Here is a 14,205-nt window from a genome sequence, read left to right as displayed (position 1 = left end):
GTTGGTAATCTGTGTCTATACCATATATATATATATATATATATATATATATATATATATATATATATATATATATAAACACCTATTTATTTAGCATACTTCATAATCTATATGCACATTGATCAAAATATTGATCAAAAGCCAATTTTGGCTGCCAATCTCTATCAATTAATCTCTATATTTTTTTTACAAGTATATGTAAACTCCATCCACATCTTTGAATACTTCACGTTCACTACTTTCTGCCACATACAATATGGCGGAGACGTTGACGTACAAACCTGCGCTCAATGAGGCGTCTACGTATATGTCTATGGTCGCCACCATCAGGTAGAGCAGCCCAAGTATACGCCATCAAAATAAATATATTACATTTTGAATTATTTTTAATAAAACAACCATAAAACCCCCCAGAACCTGTTGTACTTCATATAAACTATTTTTCATTTCAGTGATGAAATCTTGCTTATGAAGGGTAGTAAGGCTGGACGATATAGGAAAAAAAAGCATATCAATAAAATAGAAATCATATTGATCGATATCGATAATTGATAAAAAAAATATATCAAAATATACATTTTAAGTGCAGCCCTGGCCATTTTATGCTGTTGCTTAATGACCTATTTTTAAATAAATGGATTCAAACACAACCCTGTATTCAACCAGCTTTTTACGAAAACTGTTTAGAAAAAAAGAACAAGTGCTCTCTGAACTCTTTGAAGGCTGATGGAGCTTTCCTGGGTTTGTGATTGGTTGGGAGGATGCCATGACTGTAGTATTAACCTACATGATAGGCTAGAATGCACTGTTTTTTTATTTAACTTTTTATTGACCCGTTTTTTTAATGTTGAAGCATACGTCTATCAGTCGATATATATCGTTATTGTATTATCGTCCAGCCCTAAAGGGTACTGCTTTGAGTATATCTTGTTGGCTCTTTCTGAGCTCTGGGTGGTTGTGGACCCAGAGAATGAAGATTGCATATCAAAAATTGTTTATGCCAGCAGGAAGAAGGTCTGATGGGCCAACAGGACACATCGACCTGCAGTTGCCCTTGTTTTTGTTTTTTTTTACCTGCCACTTGGCTCCAACAAGCAAAGTCAGCATTTGTTAAGATGACCAGGAAAGACATTTATTCGGTGCCAGAGGAAATATTTGAGGCAAAAACATTTATTAAAAAAAAAAATGCACTGTACAACGTTTTAACTTAATGTCTATTGAACAGCAGCTGGTCTTGACCAAAATAAATTCCCATTTAATTGGTAAACGGTGCCGTTTGGAATGGTTTGACTGGAGCAACGACGCACTACTGTGAAATGCCTACCTCCATGTCACGAAGCCCGTCCCTTGGCCCACCTTGAGGAGGCAGGAAAAGCTTTGTGACATTAATCACTTTGTGTCCTCAGCTCCATGAACACGCCGCCTGTTCCACCATCAACATCTCACGTGGGATCTGATCCAGGCGCAGCACTTAGAGTAATTGAGTAATGCCCTCCCTTTTCCCTCATTAAACTCTCGATACCGCCGCGTGTTCCCGGACAGAAACGCAGAACGACCGCAGTCAGCAAAACACACAGAATATTACATCTACGCACTAAGAGAGTCAGGACTAAAAGGGGAAGAAGTCAGAAACGTTTCAAATCATAGAAAACGCAGTTCATCAAAAACAGGAAGTGTTTAGCACCTTTGAAAATAGCATCTTCATAAGCCTAAATATTTATTCAGTGTAAAAAACATTTAATAAAGCTTTACGTTCCACGGGAAATTGATCCAGTTATTACAAAAAGAACAGTTTTACAACCCAAAGTACTCAGTGCTGAACCTCAACGATCTGAACCACAGTTCTGGAGAAAGTAGCAGAGTCCACGTCCTCGCCGCACAGCGCCGCCGCCGCCGGGGCCGACGACTGCAGGACGGTGTGCAGGTGGGACTCGTAGCTGCTGTCCTTCATCCAGGTGCACGGCCTGTGGAGCAGCTCCTTGTCCAGCTCGTAGTTCTGCTCGGCGGCGGTCGCCGGCGCCGGATCCAGCCGTGACAGAAGGTCGCAGTCCCAGTCGGAGTTCGATGACCCGGAGGAGCGCGTTGCCAGGTCTGGGATGAGGGCCGGCTCGATGCAGAAAGACGCGGGGAGGAAACGGGAACTCTGAGAGTCTCGACTGGAGGTCGCACATTGGGTTTTGTCACCCAGAGGGAAACTGAAGTCTGTTGCTCTTGAGGGGAGGAGGAACGGCGGCCGATCCGCAGCAGAATCCACTTGAAACATTGTTGGAGTGAAGTTGCGGATCGCCGAGAAGGACAACGTGTTACATGTCTGTTTGAGGGCCACCTGAGGACAAGGCCGTCCTACTGGATAAGACGCGTTGCTAAATAATAAGCAGTCCACCACATCTGCCATACCGTCACTCTGAGGTTCTAGCGGGCCAAGCCTTTGTTCGCACCACCCACTTCTTTCCTCACTCGTCTTCCTCCTCTTCCTCCGTTCAGAGCTGGACGATCTGCAGCGCTTTTTAGGGTTTGGTGCCGCAGCGGACAACTGAGGGAATGACCTAGATCTACATAACGACCGAGTGGGAGACGATAAACTTCTGTCGCAAAGTGGGTTTGAACCCCTTCCGTTCTGAAAACCGGTCTCCGCCGTAAAGACCGGAAGCAAGGTGGGGAGCAGCGGCGACGAACCGCTCTCCTCAATGTCCATTTCACAAGCCTGAGCTCCCAGAGTCTCCTCCGAGTTGTACTTCTGAGGGCTGAGGATAGGGGGCTCTGGGTAAGGAGGATCCACGATGCCGTGGGAAAGGGGAACCTGTGGGCTGAGCACCGGCGGCAGAGAGTAAGGGTCTGACAGGAGACACGGAGCGTCGGTACAAGCGGCTTCCAGCTGTTGGTCGAGTGCTTCGATGGTAAGTACGGGCATGGTGGGGCTTAAAGCCGGAGCCTGGACGTGAGCGGCGTATGGCTGTGCTCCGGTATGAACAGGCTGATCCTCACTCAGTGGACCGGAAAGGTTTCGGCCTGTGAACTTTGATTCCACGGATGGAGTCGGCAGGTTACAAGGCGGCGGACTTCGGGCAACGTTGGGACTACGAGGGCTGGAGGACGAATCGTCTCGCCGGAGGAACTGAACCACATGCTCCACTTCGACGTCAGGACACAGCTCTAGCTCATCATCATCTGTAGGCAGAGGAGTTGGTGGTCTACGGGAAGAGAGAACAAAGAAAACTTAAATGCCTAGTGTACGTACTAAATTTCTTCCACTTCTAGCTCCATTATTGTGGTTTTATTTAATGTTTTTATTTAATGACAGAAGGTTTTCAAAATTGTTTACTGAAAAGGTGTGGCATGCATTTGTATTAAACACCCTAAGGGAATATTTTAGTCACCTTTTGCTGCAGCCAGAGCAGCAAGTCGTTCTGGTTGCGTTTCTACCAGCTTTACACATTTAGAGGATACGTTTTATTCCCTGTTCTTCACAAATCAACTCTTCGTCCAACCTGGGAACTTAAATTATACTCTGCTTTGATTTCCCCACAGCAGATACAACCACCATGTTTTACACTAGGGAGACTGTGTTCAGGATTATGAGCAGCGCTAGCAGGTCGAAGCTTCAGTTTTGGTCCCATCTGACAAATGTTTTAATTTTCTAGCTTTTTTTATTTTATTTATTTATTTTTTTTTATTCCTTTATATCGACAAGACAAAGGTCAATAGAGTCTATTTATCATGGTATTTTGTTGCTTTTTGTTTCATTTAGCAACATCTGAGTAAAGGAGGCTGAATACAAATGCATGCAACAGTTTGTTAGATTACTTATTTAAAATCTTTTTTGAAAACCATGTAGCATTTCCCCCCCAGTTTTCACTACTTTGTGTCGATCTTTCACCTGAAATCTAAATAAAACATTAAAGAGTTTCTGGCAGAAAAGTAAAAGTGCAAAATAAGTAAAAAATAAATTAAAAAAATGCCTTAATATTTTTAAAAGATACTGTGAATATTGGCCAACACAAACTATGAAATTGTACCGTTCTTCTGAATGCTGAGGTGGATCGGGGTCAAACCCTGGAAGCATTTCAGCCAAGAGCCGATCCACAGCGCTGTAGTTTGAGGGGTCAAGCGCAAATGAACGGTGCACATCTGACTGTAAATGCTACAATGAGAAAGAAAAACATGTAAGGGGTAAAAACAGGCCAATTATAAATCAGGAAACAAGGAAAAGGTAGAAAACTCCTACCTCCTCCAGATTGGTAAAGGTTTCATGACAACACTCGCAGTAGTACGTGTCCTTTTTGCGCAGTCGCCAAGGGGAAGGATTACAGCCGAGCGGGGTGGGAGATTTTTCCTTAAGGCTGTTTTCAACTTTATTTTCCCTAAATAAAAACATTTAAAAACACCAAATATCAACACAATGTTTAAATTCAGACAGCAAGGGGAGGATAAATGTATAACCACAGATTAACAGTGTGTAAAACAAAGTTGAACAAACCTCTTTTTAACGTGTTCTTGCGCCGTGTGCTCCTTAAACAGAGGAGGAGGAGGAGATTCAAAGGGACTAAACCGACCCAAGAAGTACAGAGAGGGAAAGGCCACAGACTGCATATGCAGAGGCTTGTATTTCCTGTTTTTGCGGCAAAAATAAAGAAAAAAATATACAAGATCCAACTTAAATGTAAAGAAAAGAAGCTCGTCACAAAGTATAACAACGCTTGGACTTGTATTCATTATGGAACAGTTTGAATGAAACCCTTTAAGATATCTGTCTTCATTAAAAAAAAGAGTTTGTATGTGATAACTCTTCTGACCCCAGCTGGGTTTCCAGACCTAATCGGGTCGCTTTCCAGACATTAACCCGAGCACTTCAATTACTTAAATGAGACCAAGTGAAAGGATGTGTTCACACTCGGAGAACAGGAACTGTGTCTGCAAAGCCTCATGGAAAAGAAATCGAATACGCCGCAGCACTGATCTCCTGGGGAGCAGATCCTCTGGGGGGGTTTGCTTGTCCCATTTCATGATGAGATCTCTTAACGAGTTCAATTAGAGTGGTCAGTCGGAGCCAAACGTAAACCTTCTGAATGGGTGCCTCGAGAAAAGCGCAGGGATAAAAACACCACCACTTTACTTGACTTCCAAACAAATGTTTTGGGGATATTTTCTTAATACAATGGCCATATGGCCATAATACAAAGGAGATATCTTTGGATGGCAAAGTATTTCCCAAAACCTGTTTTTAAAAAAATAAGATACATTTTTTTTCAGTCTCTAAACTCTAAATAATTGGTGAAACTCACCGGTTCATGTCTTCAATTTTAAGATATGGAGCCCGTAAAGCTGTAGCTGTGAAGAGGACACGATGAGAAAAAAAAAATCAGGAAATGACCATAACTAGTTTTATGGAGAAGCATAAAACTGGAAACAGAGAGACGCAAACCTTTGACAGCAGGCAAGCATTGTTTGGTGGATGACTTCTGCATAAATATAGACAAAAAAAAAAAAAAAGAACATAAATATTCAGACTTCAAAAAAAAATTCCACAGATGTTGAGTTTGACACATTTGCACAGATAAATCAGTCACTTACTGCAGGCTTCTTAGGTTTAGCACTGAAGCTATCTCGAGTCAAATGCCTCAGATATAAAAGGACATCTGGCAACAAATTAAGGAACAACAACTATAATTTTTAAAGTGCAAAACTTTTTTTATATCAATCTAAGGCAACACAAACACATTTTAACAACCAACCATCATGGGTTCAATTGGAAAGCAAGGAACCCATTTGTGCTTTTTTGTTTGTTTTTTTTCATGGAGATCTGCAAGAGTTCAAGACATTTATTGTCATAAAAGACTGCTGTAGCCGTCTGATCCAACAGAACAACGCCATCTGCTGGCAGCGCTGGCCACTGCACATCATGACCACCCAGCCAAAAGGATACCGTCCACATGTAAAATCTTGACTCCCCATGATCGAGCATTGGACAAGACGCTGCTCCTCTGCTTCCGCTCCTGCAGAACAAATCCACCCAAAAGAAGAAGCAGTCAAACTCCGGGAATTTGGTGAAAAACCTACAGAGCATAAATGTTAAAATAAAGGCCTTGTTTTTATTTGTTGCACTGACTTACATTGTTGCAAATGGCTTTCTCAAGAAGAGCCTTGCCTCGGCTGCCGCAAGCCTGAGGAAACAGAGACAGCTCAGATCTACTGAAAGCAGCATTTTCACTGTAACTGGGACATCCACAAACAGGCGGAGGATTGACGGGGATTTTAACCTTTAAAGATAGATTTCTAAATCTTATCGTGGACAGTAAACAGATTAAAAACCCAAAAGAAATATTTACAGTAAATAACACCTACAAGCGTTAAAAAATATTACATACAATTTAAGTCTCAGCATTTGACACAAACACAATAGAGAAACAATTGAGGAAACATTTACAGTTAGAATAAAAAAAAGGTGCTGCAACATGAAATATTTTTGCTTCGTCACAGAACACTGTTCTAATAGAGAACCCGCTTTGATAAGTGAGGATTTTCTAAGCCAGACAGCGCAGTTCTAACTCATTAATGCATTTATTATTACAGTATCCTCCATTTTTACACCACTTTCTTACCCGCTAAAGTTTTTTTTTGCTACCACTACAAACTTCAATGTGTTTATTATGGTTTTTAAATGAAAAACACAAAGTGGGGCATAATTGCAAAGTGGAAACAATGTGTGTCCAAAATTCTTCCCAAAGAAACTCTGACAAGTAAAGAATGCATTTGTACTTGATCCCCTTTACTCTAATACCCCTAAATAAAATCCAATGGACCCAAATAAAGTTTTCTAAACAGAGTACAAAAATACCACTTTATTCATAATTTTACACATGTATTTTCAAAATATTATGACTTTATTCTTATAATTTACCCCTGTAAAAAAGGAAAAAAAGATTCCCACCCACCAAAAGGGGGCCAGCAGTCTGTGGCACTGTTAATTTGGGGGTTGCAGGCTGAAAAGTTTGGAACACCTGCTTTAGAGGGATCGAGGAAACAGCACCACAGATTTTAGACACCTAAAAAAAAAAGACGGCTTCATCCCTTCTCCACTAAAAGAAAGAGAACAAGTATTGAGTGAAATAAACTAACAGTCCCGACATAAACCAGAAGCAGCCAAGAGGCCGACGGTAACTCTGGAGGAGCTGCAGATATCAACAGCTCATGTGCGCGAAACAACGTATTATGTACTAGAGGGTTCTCTGGTCAGATTGGACCAAATTTAAAATTTCTATTAGTGGAGGAAAACAGAATATCATCCCCCTGAAAACACCATCAAGGTATGTAGTCTTTTTTACTTAGAATTTATTATTTAAACTTCCGCTTCATAATTACGCCCCTACTTTATGTTGTTCTATCCCATAATAAACATATCAATATACAGTTAAAGCACAGAGTTAAAAAGAATAAGGGTTATTTATGACATCTCCAAAGCTCTGTGCATTTTATGCCATTTGATCACCATTCCACATTCTGTTTGGTGTTCATAAAAATATTTTACCGCCAGCCGAGGAGTCGCCGGTCGCTGTTTGTCTTTCCTGAGGCCACCGTCCGGCTTCTTCACCAGATTTTGGCTTCCTTCGTCCGTCCCCTTCCCTTCACCTTTAGCAGCCACACTCTTCTCCTCTTGGAGGCTCTCTTGGCTTCCAGTCACAACAAAGGTTACATCTTTGTGCAGGAAACTCTCAACCCTCTTTGAAACAGAAAACAAAACATCAGCTCCTGCTGAGACCAAAAATCACATTCAGACTTAGCCTTTCTGTGAACTGTCAGAAAAACCACTGCACTGAGGTTGGGTGCAACAAACTAAATGACGGCATCTTATCTTTATCCTTTAGTGCACGTGTGAATCTGGCCTTTCAAGGCAATTTATCCGGTCTTCAAGAGTCAAAAAAGGCATATTATGTCATAAAGTAGAACCATATATCATTTAAAATTGTATAAAGCAGCTAAAACTGTGCCTCCTGCAGAGAATGATTTTTTGTAACTGTGTAGTAACAACCACTAGATGTCAGTTTCCCCACAACACATTAAAACAACCCAGAAATGTCCAAAAGGAGAAAAAGTGATGCAGAATGATGAGTTAAAAGTGTAACTCACCCCAATATCAACTTTTTTGCAGCTAAACTGTATAAATTGGGCCTAAGGGTGCTACTTTTATGTTACTGCGCATATCTTTATATTTCTATGTGAACTGAAAAGAAATTATGAAATCAAAAGTATCATCTCTACAGGTGCAACCGGCCCTTTTAATGACTTTGTGATGCCAAAGTGGCCCAATATAAAAATTAGCTTGACAGCTCTGCCTTAGTGCATCTGGAGCTTGGAGAGATCAAAACTTCTGATGGTGTCCAAACATCGTGGCTCATGGGTCGAAATTGTCAAGTGAAAAGCACTCGAGGGCCAAAAAATGTATTAAATAAAATTACATAACCAAACAATTGAGATTTTTTTTTTTACCTGCTATAAATTAAAATATGATCATTTTAAATAAACAAATTAGACTATCTGTATTTAGCCAATTTTAATAAATACATTCCAATCAGATCTAACACACCAAAGTCTGCATTCGAGTCAAAGTCGCTCATGGATGTAGTCCTATTTAAAATTTAAAGGGAATGTGTGGTTAATAAAAGACTGATGTTTTTGTGTTGTACCCAACATTTAACAGTAAGATTTTAACTCGTCTGTAATAATTATAAACAATAAAGTGTTGGTTGGCCAAATCTTTCTTGAAATGCAATTGAGGGGCCACACAAAATCAGCTGAGGGGCAGCAAATGGCCCCTGGGCCCGCAACTTGGACACGCCTGGTGCAGAAGGTAGCAACAAAAAGTGGGAGTAACTAATGTTTTGCATTGGTTTGGATGAATGCAAAAAAGTTTTTTTTTCCTTGTCAAACATTGGTTAGAATCTATGCAGATAAGAAAATAAACTAGTATATGTTTTTGTAATCGCCCCTGTAGGATTGTAACACTTACTAGAGGCTGACCGTTACCTCTGCCGGACGATACGTTTTGGCAGATATTTGCGTTTTTTCCTGTATCGTATCGGTCCATACATGCATGAATTAGTCAACCCATTAGCACATTAAACAGCCGTGCCATGAGAGCATGTGAAGCGCATACGTTGCCACTCCATCCCTGACAGTGCTGCTGGTGATGTTTTAAGACTGGGTCCCAACAACAAGGGTACATTTTTTAACTTTTGGTGTAGTTTTAATCGTCTAATACCGCTGCATCTGGCCTTTTAAAGGCTGTCTCTGTCTCGCTGTGAGCAGAAGGGAACAGTCTGCCTGTTTCTGTGTCTAAAAACCCACGTCTGATCACCAGCTGCTCATGAATCCACATAAAAACAATTACCAGTCACTAGGCGTACAGCATCTAACTTTACATAAAATAATGTCCCTACACTGCAGTGGTGGTGCATGTTTTTCTTCTGTGTACCTTCAAAACTGCGGCCTGAAGCTGATTGCTAATGTAACATTTATCACCGTCTCATTTTCTTTTCACATAAACCGAGAAAAAAAAGAAAAAAAAACAAACAAAAAAAAACAATATCAGCCTCAGGAATCGACCCCAGGAAGTCGGCAGCAGATATCGGGTATCAGCATCAAATGCCTGTTTCGGTCGATCTCTGATGCTTACCCCTCCTAAAAGACCTACGGCCTCCAGCAGCAGGGTGGTGGGGCGTTTCTTCACATTGTCCAGGTAGAAGGTCTTCCCCTCTAGTTTCCTGTCTCCAGCACACAGTCTGCCCAGAAGCCCTCTCTCCTTTGAAGACTGCTGGGGCTGCATGGCCAACATGCCGCAAAGGAGTTCACAGCCCTACATCCAAATACAAAGAATTTAGACTGAAACAAAATAATGAAACACTGTATAAAAAGTAAATATCAAGCCCGAACAGTCAGTTCTAAACCACGGGGTACTCCGTGTCATCTAGAAACCGAGGCCCAGGTTCATTTTGTCCTTTCGCTCTCTGCACATCTGAGGGCTAGACAGCCACGGCTGTTTTTGTGTAGCAGGGCGAAGGTTAACAGGACTGAGTTTGTAGCTTCTGAGATGGGAGGCTTATCAAAATTAAAAAACAAAAGGGTAGCTGTACGTTCAAAGTCCCTGACAAATCAAAATATTTTATTAGTTAATGTTTTAGAGGCCCATTACTAAAGTATTTCTTAATTCAAAGTGTTCCAACATCACAGGTAATTGGTGGTAATTAATAAAAAAAAAAGAATCAAAGCTCTAATTTCTTAATCCAAATTACTTTGCCAGACCAAAACAATGTACCATGTGTGCGCTACAGGACTCATAAAACCCAAATACATGGGTGTATTAAGCCATATCTGTTTAGTAAATAGAGATTTGTGAGAACTGATCGTGATTCTTACAGTAGTGTCTTATTTCTCAGTGAACTCTTTTAACCACTATGTGAATAACGTTTCAAGGTATGAGGGGAGGAAACCTGTGTCTGATGGTTTCTCTCATTTACTAACAGAGTGAGTAGCTGATCCCTAACCACTTCCTCAAATTAGACATCTTGAAATAAAGATGTCACAAGCTATAAAAGATGTGGCAGTAAAAGTGGAAAAACCTTTAATAAAGAGTCTTAACCATCTATTTCCATCCACAAAACAGCAGAGTTGTTTATGTCAGAAATAAACAGAAGCTTGTAAAAGTAAGAAAGTAATTTTACATTATGATTTCATAGATTAAAGTCAATCCAAAAAAAGGTTAAAAAATAAAAACAACTGGACTTCTATTCTGCAGCTGAAGCGAAACATCTACAACTTCAGAATAGAAGTCCAGTTGTTTTATTTTTTAACCTTTTTTTGGATTGATCACGACCTGGATGACTGAGAATCTGCACAAACATAGATTAAAGTCTGTGTCCTTACTTCACAAATACGGTGCTTACATTGTTAAATATTAAAAAGATAAAAACAGATTAAATCAGGGCTGTTAGATAAATATCTAGAATAGATGCAATACTACAGCTAAGATTTGTGATAGCAATAGCCACTGACATTAACACTCTCATAATGTCCCCACTAGAGTAAATTTGCCAAATATGTTCTCGATGTGCAAAGAGCAAGTGCATGGCACAGGAAACATAAAAACCCCTAACAAATATCGCAATTTAATCTGCCTTTAATGATCGCCACACTATTGTGCAGTTCTAGCTCTAGTATAAAAAAAAAAAAAAAAAAAGAATGAAAGGAAAAGCATGTCTGGATAAAAAAGGCTGCTTTTTAAATGAGTCTGGAAGCTAAAAACAAAGTCTACTGGCAGTCCCTGGGAACACATTGGAGGAGCTTACAGTTTGGAATCTTGACCAAATACACTTCAATAAATTAATCAGAACTTTAAAAAGAAATTGTTCCCATATTTACAGAAATATAAGATTAAACCACTGCAATAGTTGCTGAAAAAGGCACGGATATTTTAAATGTAGCCAATATTTTTAAATTCACATTTATAAGTAGCATTTTTAGAATAAGCAACACAAACAACTTACTCGTGGTCTACCTGAGGTTAAGTACTTTGGCAGATATAGATTAACTAGTAGGGGGACGGTCTAACGTACGACTTTGAGTAGGTTTATACACGTCCCGTTTCGTAATAAATTACATTTGACAGATAAGAGTGAAACTTTGTATCCTGTATTTGTATCTAGAACAATCATCAGCTATAGCTGACGGTTTAAGTCATCTCTTGCTCCTCACTGGTCAAACTCGAGTTTTTTTGTTTTTGCTCTAACCCAACAAGTATTTTCTCGAATATCTCTTATATCGTGTGTATTTTTTTGTTACAAGTCCAGTTAGCACATCAACCATAAGCTCACGAGCTTTAGCTGACCTTAGCTAGCTTAGCTTTCTTCCCCAAACGGACGCCGAACGTCGGAAACCGTTTTACCTTTAAAAATGGCTTCACATTCCAGCATATAGACGGGAAATTAGTAATCATGACCGCGTACTTACGTTTAGTTGTGGTCCCGGAAAACTTTTACAGAAAAAAGACTTTCCATTCGCCTCACGAGATGCTAAACAATTAAACCGCCGCTTTTTCAAAAACAATGGCGACGTCACATCCGGGAGTAAGTATCGTCCTCATAGACATCATATACGTAGACGCGTCATAGGGCGCAGGTTCGCACGTCAACGTCACCGCCATATTGTATGTGGCAGAAAAAAGTCGAGTTCTGTTATTGTGAACGTGAATCAGAAAAGATGCCTCACTCCTCTGCTGCAATAAATACACACACACGCATATATATATATATATATATATATATATATATATATATATATATATATATATATATATATATATATATATATATATATATATATATATATATATATGTATGTGTGTTTATGTGTTATGAATATAAGGATGAATTTGTTAAATCTAAACATTGTGGTCTTCATTATTTCATAAACCCGTGTCACATGTGAACCTTTAGGAACAGACTTTTTGGGTGAGTATTAAAGAGGTAAAATTAATAATATGAGGGAAAAAAAGTCCTAAAGTAAAAATAAACTAACAAACACAAAAGTGATAATGTTATGATAAAAACATCATATTATGAGAATTAAGGGGGAACATTTCCAGAATAATCACAGTTTGCAGAATTATTTCACTCCTGGAGTAATAGGGCCAGGTTAGATTATTTTAATTATTTTTATTCTTTAGGAGAATAAATTCAGGAGAATGAAGCTAAAGGGATACGAAAATAAACTTGTAATATTACAAAAAGAAATACTACGAATACAAAGTATATTCAGAGATTAAAGTCCCTCTGATACTGTTTAAGTGACTGAGTAACTGCAGATTTGCCACATTTAAGATGGCGGACGCTCTGACGCATCGCAGCATAGGCAGAACCCGCCCAATGACGCGTCTACTCTTATAGTTTGTTCTTCTTCTCCTTTTTAATGGCGGTTGGCAATCAACGTTTGTTGTGCATTACTGCCACCTACTGGCACGGAGTGTGGATAGGGATACTAATTCTACATGACAGAAATGTACAGTATTAACTAAGCAAAAATAAATAAATATAAAATAAAAACACCATATTCTCTTCTATAACATTGTCTTCTTAACATAGTTCAACATAAAAGATAAAGGTTCAGAATTACAGTGTGTCCAAAAGCTCTTCCATATACTTTGTTACCCTTTAAAGTTGTCACCAACTGCTTTCTCATGTTTAACTCTCTTCTTGAAAACAAAAATCATATTTTCCTGTTTAATGTTTCCCAATTTTAAACAAAGTATTGTTTAATCTTGTATGACCAAAACGTAATCTAGATATAATTGTTTCCTTCTTTCCACTTTGTTCCGTTTTCCTCATTATGCCAACTTCCCTCTGAACACCATAAAGCCACGTGCCAGTTTTTCCTTCTTCCTACTGTATCTGCCATCTTCCCTTGACCATTTGTTTATTTACTGATTTCTTGTTTAGTAAACAATATCAATATATCAATGTGGCTGTTTTTTGTTGCTGGTTTTGTACACTTATCTGACAACCAGTTTCCTTTTATTCCTATATGTGACAGTATCTATGAAAAGATAACTGTTAACCCGTTGCTTGAATTAGGTAAATCAATAGTTGAATTTCTAATAAAATATCAGGTCTGCTGTCTGAATAATTTTTTTTATAATACAGATACTCCATCAGTAATTATTTTACCTGATTTTAAATTGAATTCTGGAACGATAAATTAAACCCCATTTCTATCATTGAAATCTTTTGATGCGTCCGTATACACTTGGATCTATCCATAAAACTTACGATCTAAATATGCTTGAACTGAATATGGATCTGAAATTTTTTACCTTTTCCGTTTTTTTCCAACAAAGTGAAACCAACAACGCTATTAGATATTAGAGATGGATGAACTGGTGATTGAGGAACTGTTTGACTAATATTTGTGTGAAATAATTCAAAATCCTTTACAATGCTTTGTACCGTCCTGCCAAAATTTTCAAACATATCATTAATCATAATAGGAAGAAAAAAAACAACAATAGCCTCACTATATTTCTCTGAGGGATACCATTTTGAATCGTCCCATTCTTACTTGTATTGATTGATCTTGTAAAAAAATATTTTATCCACCAAAACATTGAACCATAAATTCCCATCTTGTGTCTCGATTTATGCACTAATTGTTTTTAGTATT

The 14,205-nt window shown here is 39.0% G+C and overlaps 1 protein-coding gene across 1 annotated transcript; it reads right to left on the bottom strand.

Annotated features, from left to right (window-relative positions):
- Positions 1–1,149: 1,149 nt before the first annotated feature.
- dbf4b (DBF4 zinc finger B) lies at positions 1,150–12,122 on the bottom strand. Its single transcript, XM_012854981.3, has 12 exons — positions 12,001–12,122; positions 9,671–9,850; positions 7,526–7,717; positions 6,111–6,161; positions 5,924–5,993; positions 5,572–5,636; positions 5,423–5,459; positions 5,283–5,328; positions 4,478–4,609; positions 4,226–4,361; positions 4,017–4,141; positions 1,150–3,191 (listed from the first exon to the last, which is right to left on the bottom strand). The coding sequence occupies exons 2-12, from the start codon at positions 9,827–9,829 to the stop codon at positions 1,811–1,813; spliced, it is 2,394 nt and encodes a 797-aa protein (XP_012710435.2). The 5' UTR covers positions 9,830–9,850; positions 12,001–12,122; the 3' UTR covers positions 1,150–1,810.
- Between the last annotated feature and the right edge of the window lie 2,083 nt (positions 12,123–14,205).

The sequence above is a fragment of the Fundulus heteroclitus genome, chromosome 10 (genome assembly GCF_011125445.2).
Source record: "Fundulus heteroclitus isolate FHET01 chromosome 10, MU-UCD_Fhet_4.1, whole genome shotgun sequence".
NCBI lineage: Eukaryota > Metazoa > Chordata > Actinopteri > Cyprinodontiformes > Fundulidae > Fundulus > Fundulus heteroclitus.
Note: the sequence above shows the minus strand (reverse complement) of the source record. Positions and strands in the feature narration are given on the sequence as shown.

Bases quoted from the DNA above. Each gene is read 5' to 3' on its own strand.
- dbf4b (XM_012854981.3), bottom strand. From the start codon at position 9,829: ATGTTGGCCATGCAGCCCCAGCAGTCTTCAAAGGAGAGAGGGCTTCTG. The intron at 5,994-6,110 runs GTAAGTCAGTGC...TTTGTTCTGCAG, and splicing joins AGAAAGCCATTTGCAACAAT to GAGCGGAAGCAGAGGAGCAG. The intron at 4,362-4,477 runs GTTTGTTCAACT...GTTTTTATTTAG, and splicing joins CAAGAACACGTTAAAAAGAG to GGAAAATAAAGTTGAAAACA.